The sequence below is a fragment of the Physeter macrocephalus genome, chromosome 12, assembly GCF_002837175.3.
Source record: "Physeter macrocephalus isolate SW-GA chromosome 12, ASM283717v5, whole genome shotgun sequence".
Taxonomy (NCBI): domain Eukaryota; kingdom Metazoa; phylum Chordata; class Mammalia; order Artiodactyla; family Physeteridae; genus Physeter; species Physeter macrocephalus.
The window spans coordinates 32057724-32082028 of NC_041225.1; the positions used below are offsets into that span (position 1 = coordinate 32057724).

Below are 24305 nucleotides of genomic sequence, written 5' to 3' on the forward strand. Positions count from 1 at the left end.
TGCAGATCTGAGTGACCCACCAGCGACAGGAGCACCGCAGCCTAAGCACGACCTCTCCCCTCCATGGACACCAACCTCCGACAGCACATGGGCTATTTGGCACTCATAAAAGCAGCAGGAATGTCCAAAAGGCCAACGGGCCGTATAACTCGGGACAATCTTTACTTGACCTCTTAGGAAAAATTGAAATCAACCAGAATACAAAAACAAGAAAAACCACTTGAAAGGGAAAACAAAAACCTTTTCCTCATTCATTCTCATATCAAGCATTTCCTGGGCATTTCCTGTGTGTGCCTCCAGGGCACCGCGAGCCTCCTGCCGCTCACCGAGTTACATCATCGGACGTTTACTGTGTGTCATCTTTATTTACGTGTTATTCCACCTGGAAGAGCCGCTCGCTCCACCGTGTGGATGGTAAGTGCCCATCCCAGGGGTTCTGACTTCTGGGAGTTTTGTTTCGAAAGCAGCAGAACTCTCTCTAAGGGAGGGCGGGGAGCTCAGAGCCCAGCCAGTCCCTCAGGCCCTTCCTCAGACCCAAGGGTTCCAAAAACAGTGTGGAAATCTGAGGACAAGGGTCCCAGAGGCCACGGCTGAGAGGCCCCTGCTCCAGGCGTCTGGCAGCGGGCGGCGGCGGCTGGCCCAGCAGACATCCCGACAGAGGGTGAGACCCGGGACTGGCCCGCCCTGGGGGGACCCTGGGCAGCATCAGAGTTCGAGGCCGGCGGGAGGAGGAGTGGGGACGGACCTGCAGCCACCCGCCCTCCCGCAGTCCCCTCTGGCCTCCCCGCCGAGTGGCCCCACGGTCTGAAAACGCAGCCACGAGGGAGGCGGCCCGGACGGCTTCCGGAGACGACCGGGGAAGGAGCGGACCGGATGCAGGCTCTGTCTGCGCACACCGCCCGCCGCCCCGCCCCTTCGCCCCGCCGCGAGGATGGCGGGGCGCGTGCTCACCATGGCGGGGCGCGTGCTCGGCGGCGGCTGGCCCAGCAGACATCCCGACAGAGGGTGAGACCCGGGACTGGCCCGCCCTGGGGGGACCCTGGGCAGCATCAGAGTTCGAGGCCGGCGGGAGGAGGAGTGGGGACGGACCTGCAGCCACCCGCCCTCCCGCAGTCCCCTCTGGCCTCCCCGCCGAGTGGCCCCACGGTCTGAAAACGCAGCCACGAGGGAGGCGGCCCGGACGGCTTCCGGAGACGACCGGGGAAGGAGCGGACCGGATGCAGGCTCTGTCTGCGCACACCGCCCGCCGCCCCGCCCCTTCGCCCCGCCGCGAGGATGGCGGGGCGCGTGCTCACCGTTACACGCGCAGGACTCCAGCCTCTGCTCCCGCTCGCAGAAGGGCACGCACTTGCCATCTTTACACTTGCCGAGGTCCAAGCACACCGTGTCGTCGGCAGCATCGCCGGGAGGGGGGCACTCACTGCTGTTACCTGCAGCACGCAGAGGGCACACGGGCCGCCGTGAGTCACGTGGCCCAGTTCCTCGGGGCGGCCCGTCTCCCGGCAGCCGGGCACCGAGCTGCCCGCTCCGCCCAGCGTCCACTCGGCCCCTGCGGCCTCGCCCCCGTCACTACTTACACGTGCCAAGCATTCTGCTTTTACCTTTATATTGTGAAACATAACATACATACAAAAGAATGTATATATAAAAGAGATCTCTGCTACTATCACCAATAAAATACACCTGTGTGCCCTCCCTTGACTAAGGCAAACTCCCTAGGGAGGCACACAACCGTCCCCAAGCCACACGCCCGCTCCAACGGCCTCCCTTCAATTTACTCCATTTCTCTCTCACCTCTGAACCTGAGTGTATGTCGCTCAGTACCCACAATGTTCTTGTCTCCACTCTTTCAGGAGGACTGGCTGGTTCCTTCTCACCCTTCAGATTTTCTCTCCAAGACCTCCTTTCTCAGCCTTTCTCAGCCATCCCCGAGGACCCTGCCTAAGCTGGTTAGCCCTCACCCCCGCCATGCTCGATCACTACACGGGCTCCTCCCCTTCACAGCACGTGTTTTACAATTTACATCTATTCGATTATCTGTGGTTATTTTCTGTTTCTCACCACCAGACTGGAAAGCTCCATGAGAGCAGAGACCAAAACTATTAATGAATCAGTTATGTCCAATCCCTGTCACACTGTAGGTAAGCCACAAATATTTCTTAAATGAATCAATGATTCTTAAGGACGAAGAAAAGCCAACCAAGGATGTTAAATGTGAGAGAAAGGGTGGAACGAATGACTCATTCTGGAAAATGAGAAGCACAAGCAGGTGAAAGTCAACACTAAAAAGGGAAGAGAAAAACTACTGCATGAAAACACTGCAGGCCTGGCCTTTCAGCTGAGGAATGGAACCCATCAAAAGATCGGAATTAAAGGTCTGTGAACTTAAAGGAATCTGCCCTATTTCCTACAAAAGCAGCCTTTCATTAACTACCTAACACATATGAGACACTTGCTTAGGCTGCTACCTCTGCCTCTGGTTTTATAAAACCCGTTATGTGCGCTGGGCATTCAGAGTGTCAACAAGACTGTCTGACAGCAAACTCACTGCCGCTGAACGCAAGCTCTGGAAAAAGTACAGCAAGTTCAGTGAAGGGTTATACTCTGTATTGTCACCATATTTTTAGTATGTTATGCTGCCCTCAGCAGAGACCTAAAAAATGCTTTAGAATATCTGTTGAACATCTGTTCTTAAAAGATTAAAATCAAGAGTATAAAACGCACAGGAAAATAATTAAAAACATAGCATCACCTATTTAACATGGTACTCAAAGTGGAGCATGCATCAAGATCCGCCAGTGGGTGCTGCAACAGAGTGCTGGGCCCCGCCCCCAAAGCTGCCAGTTGCAGGAGGCCCGGGGAGGGGACCAAGCATTTCCATTTCTAACAAGAGCCCAGGTGATGCTGCTGCTACTTTGTATAAAATACCAAGGGAACAAAAGGCTGTTTGAAAAGGAATATCTTTTTTTCAAATTGTTTTACTTACACTTATTTAAAGAAAACATCTTTCTACTAGTACAATAAAGACAAACACTGAGCACAGCTAGAAAGTGTTTTTTAAAGACTGATTGAGATATTCAGGCTCCTGACATTTGCCAAACTAATGTGATGCTGACAGATCTCAGAATGTAAGAATCATGAGTAACATCTTATAAAATGCACATGTAAAAGCCGAAGGATAAATCAAAATGAGATAAAACTTCGCATCCACTAGGATGGATACAATCAAAAAGACAGGGGAATTCCCTGGCGGTCCAGTGGTTAGGACTCCACGCTTCCACTGCAGAGGGCACGGGTTCGACCCCTGGTCAGGGAACTGAGATCCCACATGCCGTGTGGTGCGGCCAAAAAAAAAAAAAAAAAGACAATAACAAGTGTTGGTGCGGATGTGGAGAAACTGGAACCTTCACACATGCTGGTGGGAACGTAAAATGGTGCAGCCACTTGGAAAACAGCCTGGCAGTTATTCAAAGGATTAAACAGAGTTACCGCATGACCCAGCAACCCAACAACAGGATATCTATATATAGGAGAAACAAAACGTAAGTCCACGCAAAATCTTGCGCACAGTGGCTTCCCTGGTGGCACACTGTCAAGTATCCGCCTGCCAGTGCAGGGGACACGGGTGCCAGCCCTGGTCCGAGAGGATCCCACATGCTGCGGAGCAACTAAGCCTGTGTGTCACAACTACTGATTCTGCGCTCCAGAGCCCGCGAGCCACAACTACTGAGCCCACGTGCCACAACTTCTGAAGCCTGCGCACCTAGAGCCTGTGCTCTGCAACGAGAAGCCACCACAATGAGAAGCCCGCGCACCACAACGAAGAGTAGCCCCCACTCAACACAACTAGAGAAAGCCCGCGCACAGCAACAAAGACCCAACGCAGCCAAAAATTTAATTAATTAATTAAAAATTGGGTGGGCTCATTAAAAAAAACTTGCACGCAAATCTGCAGAGTATCATTATTCATAGCATCTGCCCTATTTCCTACAAAAGCAGCCTTTCATTAACTACCTAACACATATGAGACACTTGCTTAGGCTGCTACCTCTGCCTCTGGTTTTATAAAACCCGTTATGTGCGCTGGGCATTCAGAGTGTCAACAAGACTGTCTGACAGCAAACTCACTGCCGCTGAACGCAAGCTCTGGAAAAAGTACAGCAAGTTCAGTGAAGGGTTATACTCTGTATTGTCACCATATTTTTAGTATGTTATGCTGCCCTCAGCAGAGACCTAAAAAATGCTTTAGAATATCTGTTGAACATCTGTTCTTAAAAGATTAAAATCAAGAGTATAAAACGCACAGGAAAATAATTAAAAACATAGCATCACCTATTTAACATGGTACTCAAAGTGGAGCATGCATCAAGATCCGCCAGTGGGTGCTGCAACAGAGTGCTGGGCCCCGCCCCCAAAGCTGCCAGTTGCAGGAGGCCCGGGGAGGGGACCAAGCATTTCCATTTCTAACAAGAGCCCAGGTGATGCTGCTGCTACTTTGTATAAAATACCAAGGGAACAAAAGGCTGTTTGAAAAGGAATATCTTTTTTTCAAATTGTTTTACTTACACTTATTTAAAGAAAACATCTTTCTACTAGTACAATAAAGACAAACACTGAGCACAGCTAGAAAGTGTTTTTTAAAGACTGATTGAGATATTCAGGCTCCTGACATTTGCCAAACTAATGTGATGCTGACAGATCTCAGAATGTAAGAATCATGAGTAACATCTTATAAAATGCACATGTAAAAGCCGAAGGAAAAATCAAAATGAGATAAAACTTCGCATCCACTAGGATGGATACAATCAAAAAGACAGGGGAATTCCCTGGCGGTCCAGTGGTTAGGACTCCACGCTTCCACTGCAGAGGGCACGGGTTCGACCCCTGGTCAGGGAACTGAGATCCCACATGCCGTGTGGTGCGGCCAAAAAAAAAAAAAAAAAGACAATAACAAGTGTTGGTGCGGATGTGGAGAAACTGGAACCTTCACACATGCTGGTGGGAACGTAAAATGGTGCAGCCACTTGGAAAACAGCCTGGCAGTTATTCAAAGGATTAAACAGAGTTACCGCATGACCCAGCAACCCAACAACAGGATATCTATATATAGGAGAAACAAAACGTAAGTCCACGCAAAATCTTGCGCACAGTGGCTTCCCTGGTGGCACACTGTCAAGTATCCGCCTGCCAGTGCAGGGGACACGGGTGCCAGCCCTGGTCCGAGAGGATCCCACATGCTGCGGAGCAACTAAGCCTGTGTGTCACAACTACTGATTCTGCGCTCCAGAGCCCGCGAGCCACAACTACTGAGCCCACGTGCCACAACTTCTGAAGCCTGCGCACCTAGAGCCTGTGCTCTGCAACGAGAAGCCACCACAATGAGAAGCCCGCGCACCACAACGAAGAGTAGCCCCCACTCAACACAACTAGAGAAAGCCCGCGCACAGCAACAAAGACCCAACGCAGCCAAAAATTTAATTAATTAATTAAAAATTGGGTGGGCTCATTAAAAAAAAACTTGCACGCAAATCTGCAGAGTATCATTATTCATAGCAGCCAAAAAGCAGCAACAATCCAAAATTCATCAATTGATGAATGAATAAAAAAATGTGATATATCCGTACAATGGAATATTATTCAGCAATAAAAATAAATGAAGGACTGATTCATGCTACAACATGGATAAACCTTGAAAACATTATTCTGAGGGAAAGAAGCCCACATATTGTATGATTCCATTTATATGAAACATCCAGATTAGGCAAATCCATAGAGACAGAAAGTAGATTAGTGGTTGTCTGGAGCTGGGATGATGAGGAGACTCGAAATGACGGCTAAAGGGTACGGATTTCTTTTTGAGGTGTTGAAAATTGACTGGTAGGTGGACGCACAAATGTGAGTATACTAGAAACCACTGAACTTACACTTTAAATAGGCAGGTGGTATAATATGTTAATTATATCTCAATAAAGCTGCTACAAAAATCAAACCAAACAACCAAAGGGCATAGAAATTAGAAAAATACACGATGGGATAGATACACCAGACAAACAGGAACAAGAACAACAACAAACAGGTAGCAGACTGACTATTAAACAATTTAAGTTAAAACAGTATATGTGTAATGGATTCACTTTGCGGTACACCTGTAACTTACACAACATTGTAAATCAACTATACTCCAATAAAAAGTTTTAAAAAGTTAAAAGAAATCACAAGGGTCAAAAAGGAGCATTACATACTGATGAAGGAATAGCAGATCAAGAAGATGTAGAGAATAGGTCCAATCATGTACCTAATAATAATATAGCTTGGAGATTTTTTAAAGGAACAACTAACAGAACTACAGGTAATATTGATAATCAATACAATCTCAAAATTAGCTCCAGATAAAGTCCTAAATGTAAAAGGTAAAATTATGAAGCTACAGAAGCAGCTGGGGAAAATATCTTTATAACTATCCACAACTCAAAAAAATAAACACACAAACAAAATGACAGATTTGATTCAAGTGAAAGATTTCAGTTCCAAAAAGGACAACAGATAGGAGGAAGGCATATGCAATGTTTAAACCAAATGGATTATCATAAAAGAACTGCTCCAAATCAATAATAGCAAAAATGAAATGCAATTTTTAAAAATGGACCAAATAAATGAAATAGTTATTCACAAAAGGAGAAATCTAAATAGCTAACAAATATAAAGAGATGTTCATGAAAAATGTAAATAAGAAGAAATCACTTTATACTCATCAGACCAGCAAAAAAAATAAGACCGCTAGATAATACAGTATGTCAGCAAGGACATCAAAATACAGGAACCTGGACCACTGACGGTGGCACTGACAAAACCCGTTACTGCTGCTCTAGAGAACTCTGGAGTGCCTCCCTCCACGACTAAGCAATTCCACTCCTCTGTATGCACTCAGCAAGCTCTCAGAGCTCCCAAAGTAGATGTGTAAGGGTGTTTGGTGTAGTCCTATCTGCAGTATTAGGAGATAAAGGCAATCCAAGCAGCTACTGCTTGGCGAACAGATAAATAGTAAATCACAAGACTAAACACTCAGCAAGTGCCCAAAACAATGAACTAGATACAAAGATACAGATACACAGACAGAAATACAGGACAATAGAAAACAGAGTTGTAAAAACATGGTATTGAGTCTTTAAAAAAATGATCTAAGGTAGAGTATCATTTTGGCATATTAAAAACACACATATACAGAAAATAAACACACTATCTTTCAAGGATATACACCTATCTAGGCAAATATTAGACACGTTAAAGCAGATGCCTATGAGGGGAAGGAGAATGGAAGTGAATAAAAGGGAATAACAACGAAGAGAAATGATCACGGGCCTTGCACAGACCAATGACAAGTGTGCTGGGATCAGCTCAACTCTGCACATGAGGTAAAAAAAAAAAGGGGGGGGGGCTTCACTGGTGGCGCCGTGGTTGGGAGTCCGGCCTGCCAGTGCGGGGGACGCGGGTTCGTAATATATCCAATAAGGGTCAACATCCAAACTACACAAAGAATTCACAATTCAACTTCAAAAAGCCCCAAACAACCCAATTTAAAAATTGGCAGAGGGCTTCACTGGTGGCGCAGTGGTTGAGAGTCCGCCTGCCAATGCAGGGGACGCGGGTTCGTGCCCCAGTCTGGGAGGATACCATGTGCCGCGGAGCGGCTGGGCCTGTGTGTCCGGAGCCTGTGCTCCACAGCAGGAGGGGCCACAGCAGTGAGAGGACCGCATACCGCCAAAAAAAAAAAAAAAAAAAAAAAAAAGGGCTATATTCATCTGAATGAAACACAATCTTGCTTTCCAACACACACATACCTGTTAGAGCAAATTATTCCAAGAGAACCAACGGGAGGACATACCTGTGCAGTAAGACACGCCTTTGCAAGTAGCATTAATAGCCTCTTGGCACTTCTTCTGGGCCGTCTCGAACTGACAGTTTTTACAGCAAGGACTGTTCCTATCACTACAGAGGAAGAGCAGACAGTCCAAATCAAAGGACAGCCCCACAGCACAGACTATGGTCATGCCACAGGACCCTGAAATGGCAGGGCAGGGTCTCCTGGCTGGGTCACCCACTCCTGCACAGACTCCCAGGTGCTAGCACCACCTGCACATGGTCCATCTACCCTTCCTGATGCAGACTCACGCAGCACAGTGGTCCAAAGTGACCCATCTTTAAAACATCTTGGTGTCCTTGGTTTTCATTAACTTAATACAGTAATTAAAAAAAAAAAAAAAAAAAGGACTTCCCTGGTGGTCCAGTGGTTAAGACTCCACACTCCCAACACAGGGGGCATGGGTTCGATCCCTGGTCAAGGAACTAAGATCCTGCATGCCATATGGCGCAGCCAAAAAATTAAAAAAACAAAACAAAAAAAAAATACACAAGCCCACAAGGCAACAGTGGTCAAGAAACTAGTCAGCCCTATCAGTATTTACAATGTTAACATGCACTGTATACCGTTAAATCTGTTACCATAAATTAAAGTTTTCCCCTCTACTTCTAAGCCAGGCACTGGACATTAAAAATGGAAATATAAGCACCTTCTAACCTGTAACCTGCTTCCTCCACAGTTTCTGGGATTAAACAGTATTCTTCCACACTATTTACAGTACAGATACACAATAATTAATTTATGTCCCAGGACTGTCACTTTGATTGTTTCCCATATTTTGTTATTAGAAAAGAATGTAGCCATGAACGTAGCTGCTAAATCATCTTTGTACATCTATGTTTCCTTAGAAGAGACTCTTTGTACTATGGCATCGCTACAGCAGAGAGGATTCAAGATGGAGGATCTGTGATACAATGTCACGTTGCTTTCCAGAAAACATTTTTCTCGCTGTAAAGGGCAGAAGGGGTAAACACACACTTGCCAGGCCCCCTGATGATGCCAGAGCCCCGTGCTCTTAGCCCGCTGTTGTGAGGACCCTTGTCAGGCGCCCAACCCCACCCCGCGCCACGCCCCTCACCTGCACTGGACGCCCGGCCTCAGCATGCAGTCACTGCTGCAGCAGGTGTCGCTGTTCAGGTGCATGATGCCGGGGTCACACTCCTCCCCTTCGTCCACCCTGGAGTTCCCGCACACTTTGTTGCTGCGTTCTTGAAAACACTCCTGGGCCTTACTTTCAATGGTCTTATAGATGGACTGTTTACTGCAGTTTGAAAACATCTTAAGAGAAAAGAGGCCACATAGGACCCAAAGTAACATAAAAATTCATTCCCAGGTGGTGCTTGTGCTTCTTTTCAGGGACAAACTTTAACACAAAAGCCACAATCAGAACCACCTTGAAGGTATGTCAGGTTCACTGTCGCCTCTAAATGTCATTTGTATGGAATTGAGTCATGACCCTCTGCAAGATGCTAAAAAGGTGACGTGAACGTGGTTAAGAGCCTAAAATTCTTCACAGGAAAGTAAGCTACACGAATGCCGAGACCAAACACCCCAGCCAGTCCAGCACGAGCAGAGAGCCACCAGACGCTAAGCCACCCCAGGCTCAGGCACAGGCCCCACCGCAGGGACACTGAGAACGGGGCACAGGCAGCCGTCTTCCTAGATGTTAACGATCCAGGCCTGCAAAACAGGGTCTGCTCTGGTTTACCTCTTCATCTTTCCCTGAATATTTACATCAATGATCCATGTTTAAAGTGTTTAAATAGTTGAGCTTAGTAAGAGGCATGTTATTACATATAGTCTATTAAAAGATTAAATTCCAAATTATTACCTAAACGTTTTCATGAGTCCCCAAGATCTTAAGTTTCTTTGAGTTTCTGCAGTTGACCAGCATCTCAAAGGAAGCCTGAACCCTAGCTTGCCCACTTGGTGCACAGAAACATGAAAATGACCTTCTAAATTTGGGCATTTTTACCTGGAGCTCTAAAACGGAGTCCATTTCCCAAACCATCTGAAATTATCAAGAAAAGCGGAACAAGACATGGGTAAAACTCAGCGTGGGTACTTCTAGAGGTAGGGCCGCCACAGTTTGCAAATGGCTAAACTGGCTTCACTTTCAACCCAGACAAGGGCCATGAGACCCCTGAGGAGCAGAGAGCACAGGACCCTTATGAAATAGTATAAAATATACACTGGTCTCTGGCCCCAGTTCCTGGCACAGAGAGCTCCTGAAGCCCCTGTAATTTCCTGGGTCAAAATGGGAGTGTCTTTTGTTGTAATGAGCCGACTTGGTGTGGGCTCCTTGGTGGCTCCTGGATGGGGGCTGGTCACCAAAATGACCAAGCCACCATGAGAAGCTTGGAATTTTCAGCCCCATCTTCCATTCTCTTTCGAAGGAACAAGGGCTTAAAACGGAGCTAATGGTTGATCGTGCCTATGTGATGAAGCCTCCATAAAATCCCAAAAGTACAGGGTTCAGAGAGCTTAGGGGTTGGTGGACACATGGGGGTGCTGGGAGAGGGGTGCACTCAGAGGCAGAGAAGCTCCATGCCCCTTTCCACACACCTCGCCCTATGCATCTCTTCCGTCTGCATGCTCATCTGTATCCTTGATCATAGCCTTTTATCATAAACTGGCAAACGTGTTTCCCTGAGTTCTACGAGCCGCTCTAGGAAATTAACTGAACTCAAGGAGGGGGTCATTGGAACCCCCAATCTATAGGCAGTTGCTTAGAGGCACAGGCGATGACCTGGGCTTGTGAGTGGCATCTGGGGATGTGAGGCAGGGAGTGCAGCATCAGGGCACTCTTATGGGGCTGAGCCCTTAACCTTTGGGATCTGACGCTATCTCCAGGAAGAGAGCGTCAGAACTGAATTAAACCCAGCTGGCGTTGCAGGAAACAGCTTGGTGTAAAGAAAAACCTCCACGTTTGGTGACCAGAAGGGTCAGAAGTGAAGTGGGCTCTATGAATAGTAAAGTAGACACACAGGAAGAAACACACAATAGGGAAGAACTGGGTTTTCCCTACACAGGAAGAAAAACCTGAATTGATTTTCCTTTTCAACCCTCCAAAGGTGACTGTGACCACTGAACCAGATACAAAAGGATTACTCTCTGAAAGACACTGAAGACCCCATCTCCCTAAACAGAAACACTAACTGGATTTTTTTTAAAGGACCTTCCAATGTATTTTTATAGTAAAGACATTTTTAAGGGGCCTGGTTATTTCAGTCTAGGCCTCAGGCAGTTAGTATTTTGCTGCGTTTATTCACCAGCACTGCAGGCTCATGAGCTCAATTCTACCAGTTCATTATGGGAGGCCAGGTCCTTATGAATTCAAATTCACACTGAACCAATAAGAAGATCTCTTTGCTAATTTATCAGAGTCACACCCCCAAGCAGCTGGACCCCCGGACAGAGCTGAGGGAAAGGTGACCACTTCACTCTCGCTTTTGTTGCCTCCACACTCCCCGAAGACCTCTAAGTCCTCTCTCTGTATCCTTACCACACCCGCTTCTCCTCCCACCAATAAACTCTAAGAGGTTACAATCCCTAATGCCTCTGCGCACAGCAGAGCCTGTGGCTTGATACTTCTCAGTGGCTTGTCTGGTGTAAGGTGCCAGGTCCTGTCTTTCTAGGTTGAGGAACCACCTTATTTTTGTCCTGGAGCCTTTTTTACCTAGTTAAAAACATTTTAAGGAATTAATTTTAATTAAGGAATTAAAATGTGGACTAGAAGATGCTCAGTATCTTTTTACAAGGAGATTGCTACTTGGGTAAACCAAACTATTAAAGAAAATACACTTGGGACAAAATAAATAAATGGATAAAGTGTTCTTCGCTGATAGACTAGCAGCTCCAGAAATAAATGGCTCTGCCCAGCCTCCATTCTCATTAGCGAGTTCTTACAGGGCTGTTCCAAGAGCCCATCGGGGAAGTCTCACTTAGGAAGAACTTGTAACAGGAAGAGTTAGCACCACGCATGCTCACTTGAACAGTCTGCAAAGTAAAACATTTTACCCCAAAGTACTGATGCCATCCTCACGACCAAGAAGCAGTGACTAACAGCTAGAGCTGCACTGTCTAATATGGCAGCCGCTAGCCATATGTGATTATTTAAATTATTTTCCTCACCACATATTTCACACTTTTTATTACAGAAACATTCAAGCATCTATAAAGTGGACAGAATGGATTCATGAATGCTCACATGGCCCCTCACCAGCTTCAGCAATTATCAACTCATGGCTTCATGACTCACCTATATCCTCACCACTTTCCCTCTGTTCCCACCCTGTTATTTGTTGTTGTTGTTTGTTTCTTTTGCAGCTTTATTAAGGCATATTTTACATATCACAAAATTTACCAGTTTCAATTGTACAACTGAGTGATTTCTAGTAATTTTACTAAGCGATGAAACCATCACCATAAATCAGTTTTAGAACATTTCATCACCTCAGTAAGGTCCCTCAGATCCTTTTACAGGTAATGCCCATTCCCACCTCCAGCCCCAGGCAACCACTGCTGAATTTAAATAAAACAGAATTTAAAATTCAGTTCCTTGGTCTCTCCAGCCACATTTCAAGTGCTTACTGGCCACATGGGGCTAGTGACTACTGTATTGGGTGCAGCAGATAGTGTTCCCCCATCACAGAACCTTCCAGTGAACAGTGCTGAACTATAATGTACATCATTAGAAAGAGAGAGACAACCTCTGAAAAAAGGAGACAAATTCAATAGGGTATGTGATACAATGGAAGAACAGGCAAAACAGGTAGTTCCTTAGGGACAAGTTGTCCAGTGGAGGAAAAATAAAGCATGACAAGCAAAGAAAGAGAGGAATGGACTTTACACCTAACAGCCAAAGAAAACAAGATGCAACAAACAAAAAACATGACAAAAAAAACACGAGACCAGAATTTTAAAAGGCAGGGTCAGGGCCAGGGAAACACAAAAGTAACCCTTTCCTCTAGCTTCCTAGTCAGGCTTTAAAAGGGGAGTCAGGACAAGTAACTTGACCTTCCTTCCTGATTAGATGCAGATGGTTAGCCCATCCCCCAGCCCACTTAAATTCAGCACAAAACCACAATATTTTCCTCATGAGGCCTCATGCTGCTCAACTTCAAGTAAAAGGAAGAAGGACCAGACAGACATCTATGAACACTTTCAGTTCAGGCTCTACAAGTTAGTCATAGCCACTATTAGGAAAGCCTCTGAAGCTGTTTACCATGTCCCAAGTCAATGAGTATTGTGTACTCCACCAGACACCCTCAAAAATCGTTCCTCTATTTACCTGACAAGTATTTATTATGTACCAGCTACCCTGAATAGGCACTGGAGACAGAGCCAGTAACCAGAAAGGCAAGGAGGGGCCCTACCCACAGACGCTTACATCTGGCAAATTACATATTTTTTTGCAAAGGTTTATTAAAATGTGCAAATTGTGAAGCAGTGTAGGGTTAATATGAATGACAAACCTGTAAATGAAATGAAAGGAAATTTTTAATTGAAAGCCTGAGCCCACCAGATCCTGCAAACTAGGACTCCAGTGCAAGCCATTATATTAAGTAATTAATTCTCCACAGAGCCCAAACCAACACATGATCATCTTTGACAACGAACAGTCCAGATGAGCAGATTTAGATGGACCATGTTTCACTCTTAACACACACAACCAAGTTTCAAGGTACTTCGTAATCTGCAGTTCCATCCCTAGAATGGAAAGCTTTTCTGAGCTCTCATTATAATTAAACATAGCCTCTTTCTTCCCTAACCACATAAAAAAAGCTCCAAAAGATACATACCTTATTGTTCTCATGATCGCCACTCACAGCTATGGGATACATAACATACTTTCCTCCCTGGTCCTCATTTGGGGCACATTCTGCTAGACCATCTGGATCGTGTTCTGCTCCAAAATTGTGCCCCAATTCATGAGTTGTAACGAGGTCAGCTTCCTGAAGGATCATGCAGAGAAAACATTATTTCCTAATACCTAACCATCAAGTGCTTTGGCCAGTTGGGCCCTGCTGTCTTACATGTTGGACTAGGACTTCTTCTATCAATTATAGAAATTAAACAGAATTCATGGGATTTTATTTAATATTGTAAGTACTATTATAAGGATGAATTTAAATCAATGTAAGAAAACATAACTTAAAAGATATACTGGAACACTCTTACTGAGGCACCAAACATTGGCCATTCCAAAAACTGCCTGGCACCAGTAAACCAAACAGCTAACAGTCAATCATCCAAGCCTCCCGCCCCTCACCCCAATCACACGCCTGTTAAGATCTAACTATTGCCGGGTGGGGTGGGGGGGGGTGAAAACAAGACAACTGAAGAAGAACAAAACAATGTTCCTTATCCCAGCGACTGAATTCATGTCCAATGACAATCTTAATGACCTAGAGGATTTTATTTATCAGAATCCAGTTAAAGGGCTGCACTGAACCGATGAGATCACCAGAGAATTTCTACCTGAATGTAACAACGAATTTAGCCAGTAAAGCTAAAAATGTTCCCGTATTTAACTGCAAAAAATAACAATTTACTGATTTTTTTCCTAAGAGGGGGGAAAAAGTCACTCCATAGAATCTGAAAAACTTTCTATGTATTGTGCAAGACATGGGAATTTTTTTAAGACAGAGTCCCAATTCTGAAACCAACGTGTTGAAGATTACCAAGCGTTTATATTAAAATGGTGGTAAAGCAAACTGCATTTTTAGCAAAAAAGTACTCAAATCCCAAAGGTGCAATATGGAGAAGTGATTCCAAACTACGCTTTGGAAAAATTCGTTAGTGGATTCTCTAACAGACTCACACTTTAAAAACATCGAAGCCATTTATTTTTTGTTCTGTGTGTCTTATAATAGAAAAATTCTGGAAGACCAAGGAAAACATGTCATGAAATCAAACCACTGATGATGCTGTGATACCAAAATGGTAAAGGAGTACCGTAAGAAACAATTTTGGAAATTAAAAAGTTTCCAAAAACTGCTTAGTATATTTTTCTTCTCTCATCCCATTTCACTTTTTTTAAATCAACCGAAGTCCATAATTTATATTAGGGTTCACTCTGTGTTGCACTTTCTATGGGTTTTGGCAGACACACAATGTCTTATATCCATCATTAAAGAATGCAGAATAGTTTCAACACCTGAAAAAACCCCGTGCTCCACCTACTCATCCCTCCCCACCTGGGGAAGCAACCACTGGCAACCACTCATCCCTTCCTGCCTCCGTGGTTTTGCCTTTTGCAGAATATCATATAGATGGAATCAAACAGATTGGCTTCTTTTACTTAGTAATAGACATTTACAGTTCCTCCATGCCTTTTTATGGCTTGATAACTTTTTCTTTCTTTTTTTTTTTTTAAAGTGCTGAATAGTATTGCATTGTCTGGATATACCCGTTTGTTTATCCATTCACCTACTGAAAGACCTCTTGGCTGCTTCCAAGTCTTGGCAATTACTAATAAAGCTGTTATAAATATCCGTGGGCAGGTTTTTGTGAGGGCTCCTTTGAGTAAACACTAAGGAATATGGTTGCTGGATCCTATGGTAATACCAGAGTAAGTTCAGTTTTATGAGAAACTGCCAAACCATCTTCCTAAGTGACTGCACCACTTTGCATTTCCACCAGCAACGTGTGAGAAGTCATGTTGCTCCACATCCTCGCTAGCATTTGGTGTTACCAGTATTCTGGATTTTAGCCATTCTAATAGCTGTGTAATGGTATCTCCTTGTTGTTTGGATTTGCAATTCCCTAACAACATATAATGTTGAGCATCTTTTCATATGCCTATTTGCCATCTGTATATCTTCTTTGGTGAGGTGAGGTGTATAGTAAGATCTCTGGCCAATTTTTAAGTTGGGTTGTTCAGTTCTTTATTGTTGAGTTTTTAGTATATTCCTTATATATTTTGAATAGCAGTCCTTTAACAGGAGCTGTAGATGAAGGGCTCCAGAAGGGATGTCTTTAGGAAAAACAATAATCCCGACTTGTCTCAAAAGAAATTTGACAGCTAACAATTATTTTCTTCTTTATACTTTTTATTTTCATATTTCCCACTAAAAGCATACATCTTTTTAGGCAGAAACAAAAAACAGTATGTATAGCTTTTTAAAAAGCTACCTAAGTAAAAATATGTAATAGCTCAGGTCCTACTACAATAAAGTCAAAATCTACACTTTTAAAAATTAAAGAACATACCTTTGTAAGGATGGTTTTACCATAATTTTTTGTGCTGGTCAAACCACTATTCAAATAGATATTTTTCTTTCCAATTGGACTATAATAAGCTACAGGAGAAAGGAAACAGAAACAAACTGCTTGTTCAATACAGAATTATAATATAATCCAATCACCTTGCTATCCCCACATATTCATACAACAAATGGAAAACTTACCCTTTGGGCAAACACCTCCATGACTGTTTGCTCTGGGAGAACCAACATAAGCTAATCCAAGAGTTCCCATATCAAAATCTTGGTAGGTGAAAAGATGTGCTAGGCAGACTTTAGATGCTTCTTCAGCTATATCAAAGCTAAATTGCTTTTAAAAAAACAAAGTACTCTTAATTAGATTAAGTTACATCAGACTAAAAGATATATCAACTTAATATTCCAGAATACTACCATACTTTGATTGCAACTTTTTTTGCATTTTTTTAATTGAAGTGTAGTTGATAGACAATATTATATAAGTTACAGATATAGTAATTCACAATTTTTAAAGGTTATACTCCATTTATAGTTATTATAAATTATTGACTGTATTCCCCAGGTTGTACAATATATCCTTGTAGCTTATCTTACACATAACAGTTTGCACCTCTTACCCCCTACCCTTATTTGCCCCTCCCACCCCCCCCAACTGGTAACCACTAATTTGTTCTATCTGTGAGTCTGTTTCTTTTCTGCCACATTCACTAGTTTGTTGCATTTTTTATTTATTTGTTTGTTTGTTTGTTGGCCGCACCGGGTGGCATGCGGGATGTTAGTTCCCCGATCAGGGATGGAACCCGTGCCCCCTGCAGTGGGAGTGCCAAGTCCTAACCACTGGATCGCCAGGGAAGTCCCTTGTTGTACTTTTTAGATTCCATATATAAGTGATATCATATAGTATTTGTCTTTCTCTGACTTATTTCACTTAGCGTAACACCCTCCAAGTCCATCCATGTTGTTGCAGATGGCAGTTTCATTCTTTTTTATGGCTGAGTAGTATTCCATTGTGTGTGTGTGTGTGTGTGTATACACGCCACATCTTCTTTATCCATTCATCTACTGATGGACACTTAGGCTGCTTCCATATCTTGGTAACTGTAAAAAATGCTATGAACATTGAGATGCCTGTTTCTTTTCAAATTAGTATTTGTTTCTTTGATCGACTGCAGTTTTTCATCCGCAATCACAAAACTGTGCGGTATAGTGCTCCTTACCTATGGTTCTCACTCATCTACACAGATGAGAAGCAGACTGTCATGGGGAGGGTGCAAAAAGGAAAGAGCCTGGAGCTTTTTATAGCGTTTCGGAACTAGGAGGGTTGATGTAAACACACGCAGTTCAGCACTGGAGACACTCCAATTCTGCAAGACTCAGGGCTTTGATATTTCTTCCAGGGGATCTCAGCACCTCATATCCAAACAAATCCCTCTAAAGGACTTCAAGGATTCTATTGGTTTTGTAGGGGTTTTAAAGTTTGCTTTGGTTTTACGATGTATAGGAGTTATAAACTTATAGGAAAACATATATAATTAGTTTTATGTTACTAAAATTAAGATAAAAATTCATTCAAGTCAGCACTGGTGCCTTGGGAGGGTTTATTTTTTCTTAAAAGGGGTTCACATATTACTTTATTTTTTTCATTTTTTAATTTTTTTGCCACACCACACGGCCTGCAGGACGCCAGTTCCAGACCAGGGACTGAACCCGGGTCCCCGCAGTGAAAGCGCCAAGTCCGAACCACTGGACCGCCAGGGAATTCCCCAGAACGGTCCACATGTTACTTTAAAAACCTCTACCATAACAGTCAGAGACTCCAACTTAAGAAGACTGACTTTTTTAATGCTTAAAATGAGTGGTAGGAAAGCCCCGTAGAAGGAATGAGGTGTTCCCGGGAGCTGTCTCCATAGCCACATAGGGATTTTGATAGTTCCATGATAACAGGCTTAGGCTCTGGGACACTCTTAGGAGCCTTAGGGAAGAGAACTGGAGAGGAGAATCTGCAGAGGCAAGTCATTCCCTTTTGTTCCTCCCCTGGTGTGAGCTGTCTGGAGGCCCACAGAAAAGCAGAGGTGGGATCCTTCAGCTGTCCTAGGTGTCTGGAGATCTGGCCACTTGCTTTTGGCTTTGTCATCACTAGTTGTGTAACTAAACGTAGACAAGTCATTTAACCTTGCTGTTAATGGGCTGAATTGTGTCCGCCTCCAAAATTCATAGGTCGAAGTCCTAAGTCCTAGCAGCTCACAATGTGACTGTATCTAGAGACAGAGCCTTCCTTTAAAGAGGTGATGGAGGTAAAATGAGGTCATGCAGGTAGGCCGAATCTAAAATGTCTGGTGCCCTTACACACACAAAGGGAAGACCATGTGAGGACACAGAGAGAAGACGGCGACCTACAAGCCAAGCAGACAGAACTCAGAAGAAGCTAACCTTGCCAACACCTTGATCTCAGACTTTCAGCCTCCAGAACTGTGAGAAGATAAATTTCTATTGTTTAAGCTGCCCACTCTGTGGTGCTTTATTACTGGCAGCCCTAATAGACTAATACACTTGGCTGAGTCTCTTTAGAAGAGTAATGGTGCTATCTCAAACAACCTCTCTGGTGGCTAGTGGCCCACGTTAGATAAGGTATGTCAGAGTATTATACAGATACAGCATTCTATGGATCTCAACCTGATAATATCCTTTAATTCCATTCAAGCTTTAAAAACTTGATTTCGCTTTGGCCTTGTTGAGACTCTAACCAGAGAACCCAGATGCCACACTGTGCCTGGACCAACCCTAGACACTATCAGATAAATAAAGATGTTGTTTTAAGCTGCCAAATTTGCAGTGATTTGTTACAGCAGCCACAGGAAACTAACACATTAACAACACAGTAAAAGATAAACACTATCACTTCATAGGCGGTCATTTTACAACAAAGCAATAGGACACACAGACAGAAACTGAGATCATGTGACAAAAAGGATAAATCATATCTTGTCAAGGCAAGAATCCATATGACATAAAATGTTTATGTTATCTTTAGATTTGTTACCAGAATGAAAACACAAAAATTTAAAATTTCCATAGAGAACTTTCAGATCTCCAAGTTATACTTCTACCATCTAATACATTTTCATACCATTTGGTAATTACTGACCTAAAAGATCTACTGATAAGCTTCAAAGAGACCTGAACTAACAAACTGGTGTGTAAAAAATCTGTAAGTTGGGTATCCATCTATTTTCTAAAGGCCGATTACTTCACTAGATTCGCAGAGATATTACGGTTAAGAAGCATTGCTTTGCAGCATTTTTCGCTTTCAGTTCTGCCCACCTTGCTGTCTGCCCTGCTACAGGGGATAAGGTCACTATTGGATCAGCTAGGGTGGGCTGCCCCTGGTTTTCAGTCACCTTTCCTAAGATGCCCCTTCATTAATACAGACATGACCCACGTTTTTAGGAATCAGAAAATGGTGTTAAATAGTATCACTTTCAGGGTTGCACAACCTACCTCTAGCAGCATCTTCACATCCCAAGCATCCTTTTCTTCACTTGGGTAACTTTTTGCCATATTGAAGTGCCTTTCACCAGGTCTTACCTCTTGTGGAGACTTGAGAATGCGAATCTATACTTAAAGAGATAAAATACTTAGAACACTTCAGAAAAAAGTCACAAGACTGAAATAATACTGCATTGTTTCAGCTATTCAAAAAATGACCATCTACCATTCTTTAAAAAAAAAAAAGTTTTAGAGTCAAAATTCCATAAAATTCTTCAGCTCTAATATCTAATGTTTAATTTAAAAACAAACTGAGAAGCAAATGGTATGGAAAACACATATGTCAAAGAATGATTTATACATTTATAAATGTACTCCTAAAATTTTACTTCCTCTATATTTAGTTGGAAAAAATGAAAACCTAGGTTCCGTGAGCCTAAAATAATTTACTCCAACTACAGTCACTGATTCAGAGATACAGAACAATAAGATGTACAGCACCGCACACCACAGCAATAAGAGTACAAAAAATAAGGGCTTTTCCTTACACATACAGTACAAATTCATATTAATCCTAATTTTTTAAAAAAGGAACAAAGGTTTTCCTCCAAAGGAGATGAAACATATAGGCTGGCAGATCTGGCAAAGGAACAGAGACATGCTCAGCTCATTGTTTCCAGTATCTCTTCCAGACCTGCCTGCCTACAGAGGGGATACTGGGGTCTGCTCTGCCACCATGTGGTAAGCTCCCGGGGCGGCTCTGCAGCTTTGGCGGCAGGTGATCAAGATCAATTCTGCGATGAACTAGGTGGGGGCCCACTGTGACAGCACATCTAAACCACAGCCTCCAACCCACCTATCACCTTTAAAGAAATTGGTTTTTTAATCTCCTATCACACCTAATTTTTTCAATTGTTTCCAAATTTTAAAGCAAAACGGAGCTTTATTTATTGGTCTCCTAAAACTCAAACGTGATGCAGCTATTTTAAACAAGTGAGACACCTTTATTGTACCATAATGGAAGAATCACCAACATATTCATGAAATGAAAAAGCAAGGTGCAAAAGAGTACAACATACCAGGAATATGTCAAATACACACATATACAAACACATGCTATACATGCATAAAATATCTCTGGAAAGATATGGATGAAACTAGTGACACGGATGTCTCTGGGGAAAGGAACTGGTTTGACAATGGATAGAGGTTGAGGAGACTTACTTTTCACTGGCTTTTGTACCGTGTATATATTACCTATTCAAATAATAACTTAAAAAAGAAAATGCAAAACAGTGAAAGAATGGAAAAGGGGAAAATAATTCTCTTAGTTTTACAAGTACTATAAAAGTTTAGCATTTATAAGTATGATTTCAAAAGCTTTTTTCTTTTTCTTCTCTAAATTCTAAACTACAGAACCTATAAGAATATGTCTAGTTTAGTACAAAGAGCCTGGAAAAAATAGAGACAATAATTTCCTTAATTTACATGTCAAAATGTCCGTCCAAAGCAATACCCAATTTCAGAAGTCTTGTTAATCAGTCTTATCAGTTTGGAACAATTTTTACTATGTGATATAATTAGGATGACATTAATACATCATTGCTGGACACACTCTATTGACAGATAAGAACTCAGGAGATTTTTGGGAAAAGAGATCTAATGGTTCTGTATGTATAAATGCCTTGCAAATGTACATAGTATTTTTAAGTAAATTTTCTAAGCATTCAACAATACGTACTAGAATTCTAACTAAAGACATTAAGCATAATCATAGAAAACTAAAGCAAGGCAGGGGATAAAAAGGCCATGAATTCAGAAAAAAGAGAGATCATAGCAGCATAAGGTGGTTTTCTGCCTAAAATAAGCCTAAGAAAAGAATATTTCATAATCTATAAGTAATATCAAAACACTGTTAAGTTTATCAGATAAAAATCACTGGCATTTCAGAATATTTATTTATGAGTAAAGTAGAAGATAAGTTTCTGGGTTGTGAAAACAAGTGACAAATATTTACAACACATAACTTAGCTGAGTATTATAACCCACATCGATTGATAAATACCTGCTCTATCTGTATTCCATAACCTTTAAAACCTGCATTGTCCCACGAAGTGTTCCGATAGATGTCATCAACTCTGTCAATTAGCTCTATCTGTGTGTATAAAAGAGAGCGAGAGAAAGACATTATGTATATCTTTACCACTCTTTGCAATGTAATATAAGTTCTGCAGGGATAAAAAAAAATCAGTTCAGATAAAATACCATTGTAAAAGTCTCACCAATTACAAAAACTAGCATTAAGATGTTACGCTTTACGTTGACAGCGCTAATAAAGAAATTATTCCTAGCCTCCAACTTAAAATGTTGGTGCCAGAATAGAGCAGTGGTACAGTTCATCCCAAATTTCAGGTAATCAACTGCACAGGGAACCAAAATATCAAGTAACACGTTTTTTAAAAACTGCCATTCCAGTCAACTACGGAAATGAAAGTTAAAAGTCAATCACCTTACCTAAAATATTCCTAAAAATAAGTACTCTGTTCATTCTATCTCTTGCCACGTACCTCAGAAAAACATCTTCTTCAGAATGAGGTAAGAAACAGTGACAGATACTGCTAACGCTACACCAGACCCTCCCTGGGCAAAGTTCAGCACCAAGGACCAGGTAGAAACAGAGAGAGAGGAATGAGGTCTCACCACACCTCCTTTCTCCAGTCCTCTGATTTGGGAAGGGGGAAGGTGGGTAGAGATTACTGAGGGAGGAGCCACAGTACAACAGCCAAGGACAATTCAAACTATTGAATATATAGGAACAGAATACTCATTACCAATCTGCTCCTCAAAGAGAAGATTTTATTGTTCAAAAACTGGGTAAATGAGGTTTGTTCTGGCAGCTGTGAAGCACATTATACATCTAAGAAATTGTTCTTTGCTTATAGTAACTGTAAACCAAGAAATGCAATTTTTAACACCAGACCTCTCATTATATTCATATTCTTGGTGTAATGAACAAAAGAAGCAAACTAAGAGCCCCTAATACAAAACCCATACTAAGAAAGAAGCTTTTCAAGAAGGACTCTCTTACTTAGGAACAAGAACTATAGTGACTTCACACACTACTCCTACTACCCTCGTAATAAATTCACTTGACATGGAAGGGAAGGGAAAGAAGGGTGAGGAAGGGCACAGAAAAACACAGAATGGGAATAGCAAGGCAAGGAGAAAGACGTCTTTGCTGCACCGGGCTCTGCACTACGAATGAATAGCTGCATTCTCTTTTATTCCCTCAACATCATTTCTGTCAGTGCCAAGTTATCACGAGGAATGAGGTCATACTGACAAAAAAATGTCAATGAAATATGATTCCCTTGACTTTTAAAATTACAATAGTAAATGCTTAATAATCCAGCATCAATACTTCTGTAATCCTGCCTTCAAATCTTTGCCCTATAGTTAGTTATGACCACAAAAGTCCCATCTATTTCATCCAGTTATAGTCCAACAATTAGCTATTTTATACCAGTACAACATAAACCAAATTGACCAAGTCCTCTGATATATACATATAAGCAAAAATAATACACACAAGTTCATACAATTATCAATACTTTTTTCCCCCACTCTGGAGCATACATCCATACGTGTCACCAACAGGATCACTGCCATTATAGCAGAGATGTTTTCACAGAGTTCACTTCTATAAAGAAGGAAGGCCTATGTTATGAACTTTCCCTAAACATAATATGCATAAAAATTCTGATGTGCAGAAAATCTTAGTTGAAAGGCAAAATGGGGTTTCGAAAATTTGAAACTAGAATCTCTATACAATAATGTAAGAACCTCAGGTGACAGCCCTCAAATATTCTAGGAAATCACAGAGCATCTGAAACAGATCTCATTTCACTATGTTCAAATTACAGTAGTCTTCTCTTAAATGGAATTTGCCTAGCTACATGAGCTTTTTTGTCCATTACCTCAACCAATATCAAACGCTTACCAAGTAGTTTGTAGTTGTACTCTCTTCCCCTCTGCCCATGTATCTGTAAAAGCGATGATCTGCTACCACCAATAATTTACACGTGTTCTTCAGGGGATTAGGGTCAGCTCTTCTCTTCACCCGATGAACAAGCTCTAATATGAATTTGGATGCACTATTAAATCAAAATTCATCAAAACAAGGAGTTTTTTATAGTAACATTTTAAATCTACCATATTTTTGAAACAAATATTATTTGAGCTCAGTATCCTTAACAGTATCTTGAACAGGAAAACAATTTGAAGACAAAAAGTGAAAAGTAATATGAGGTTTTCAAATTGTAGAATTCAAAACCAAGGAAAAGTGCAAAAGTACTTAACAGAATAAAACAATCACCTATCTATTGCTGGGCTATGAAGGTGTCATTTTCTTCTAGAAGAAGTCTACAAATTAACAAAAGTAACAGTAAAAATATCCAGATAATCAAACATTAAAAAATTAGTGGGGATTCCCTGGAGGTTCAGTGGTTAGGACTCCACACTTTCACTGCTGAGGGTGCAGGTTCAATCCCTGGTCAGGGAACTGAGATCCCACAAGCCATGCAGAGCAGCCAAAAAAAAAAAAAAAAAAATTGAAAAATTATTTTGTGTCAACAGGTCATTTTTTCTTATCAAATAATCACACTGTTTAAGAG

The 24305-nt window shown here is 42.2% G+C and overlaps 1 protein-coding gene across 2 annotated transcripts in view; it reads right to left on the reverse strand.

The window, feature by feature from the left end:
* Nucleotides 1–24305, reverse strand: part of ADAM17 (ADAM metallopeptidase domain 17) — a 54167-nt gene that overhangs the window by 6238 nt on the left and 23624 nt on the right. Inside the window, exons 6-14 of one of the 2 annotated variants that reach the window (XM_007127655.4) lie at nucleotides 23633–23766; nucleotides 21698–21787; nucleotides 19645–19758; nucleotides 16333–16477; nucleotides 16136–16224; nucleotides 13723–13875; nucleotides 8997–9196; nucleotides 7883–7986; nucleotides 1296–1430 (exon numbers count right to left, since the gene is read on the reverse strand). In XM_007127655.4, coding sequence (XP_007127717.1) covers nucleotides 1296–1430; nucleotides 7883–7986; nucleotides 8997–9196; nucleotides 13723–13875; nucleotides 16136–16224; nucleotides 16333–16477; nucleotides 19645–19758; nucleotides 21698–21787; nucleotides 23633–23766 — 1164 coding nt within the window. Of the gene's footprint in view, nucleotides 1–1295; nucleotides 1431–7882; nucleotides 7987–8996; nucleotides 9197–13722; nucleotides 13876–16135; nucleotides 16225–16332; nucleotides 16478–19644; nucleotides 19764–21697; nucleotides 21788–23632; nucleotides 23767–24305 lie in introns of those variants that run through there. The other variant, XM_055089034.1, reaches the window with a different exon arrangement.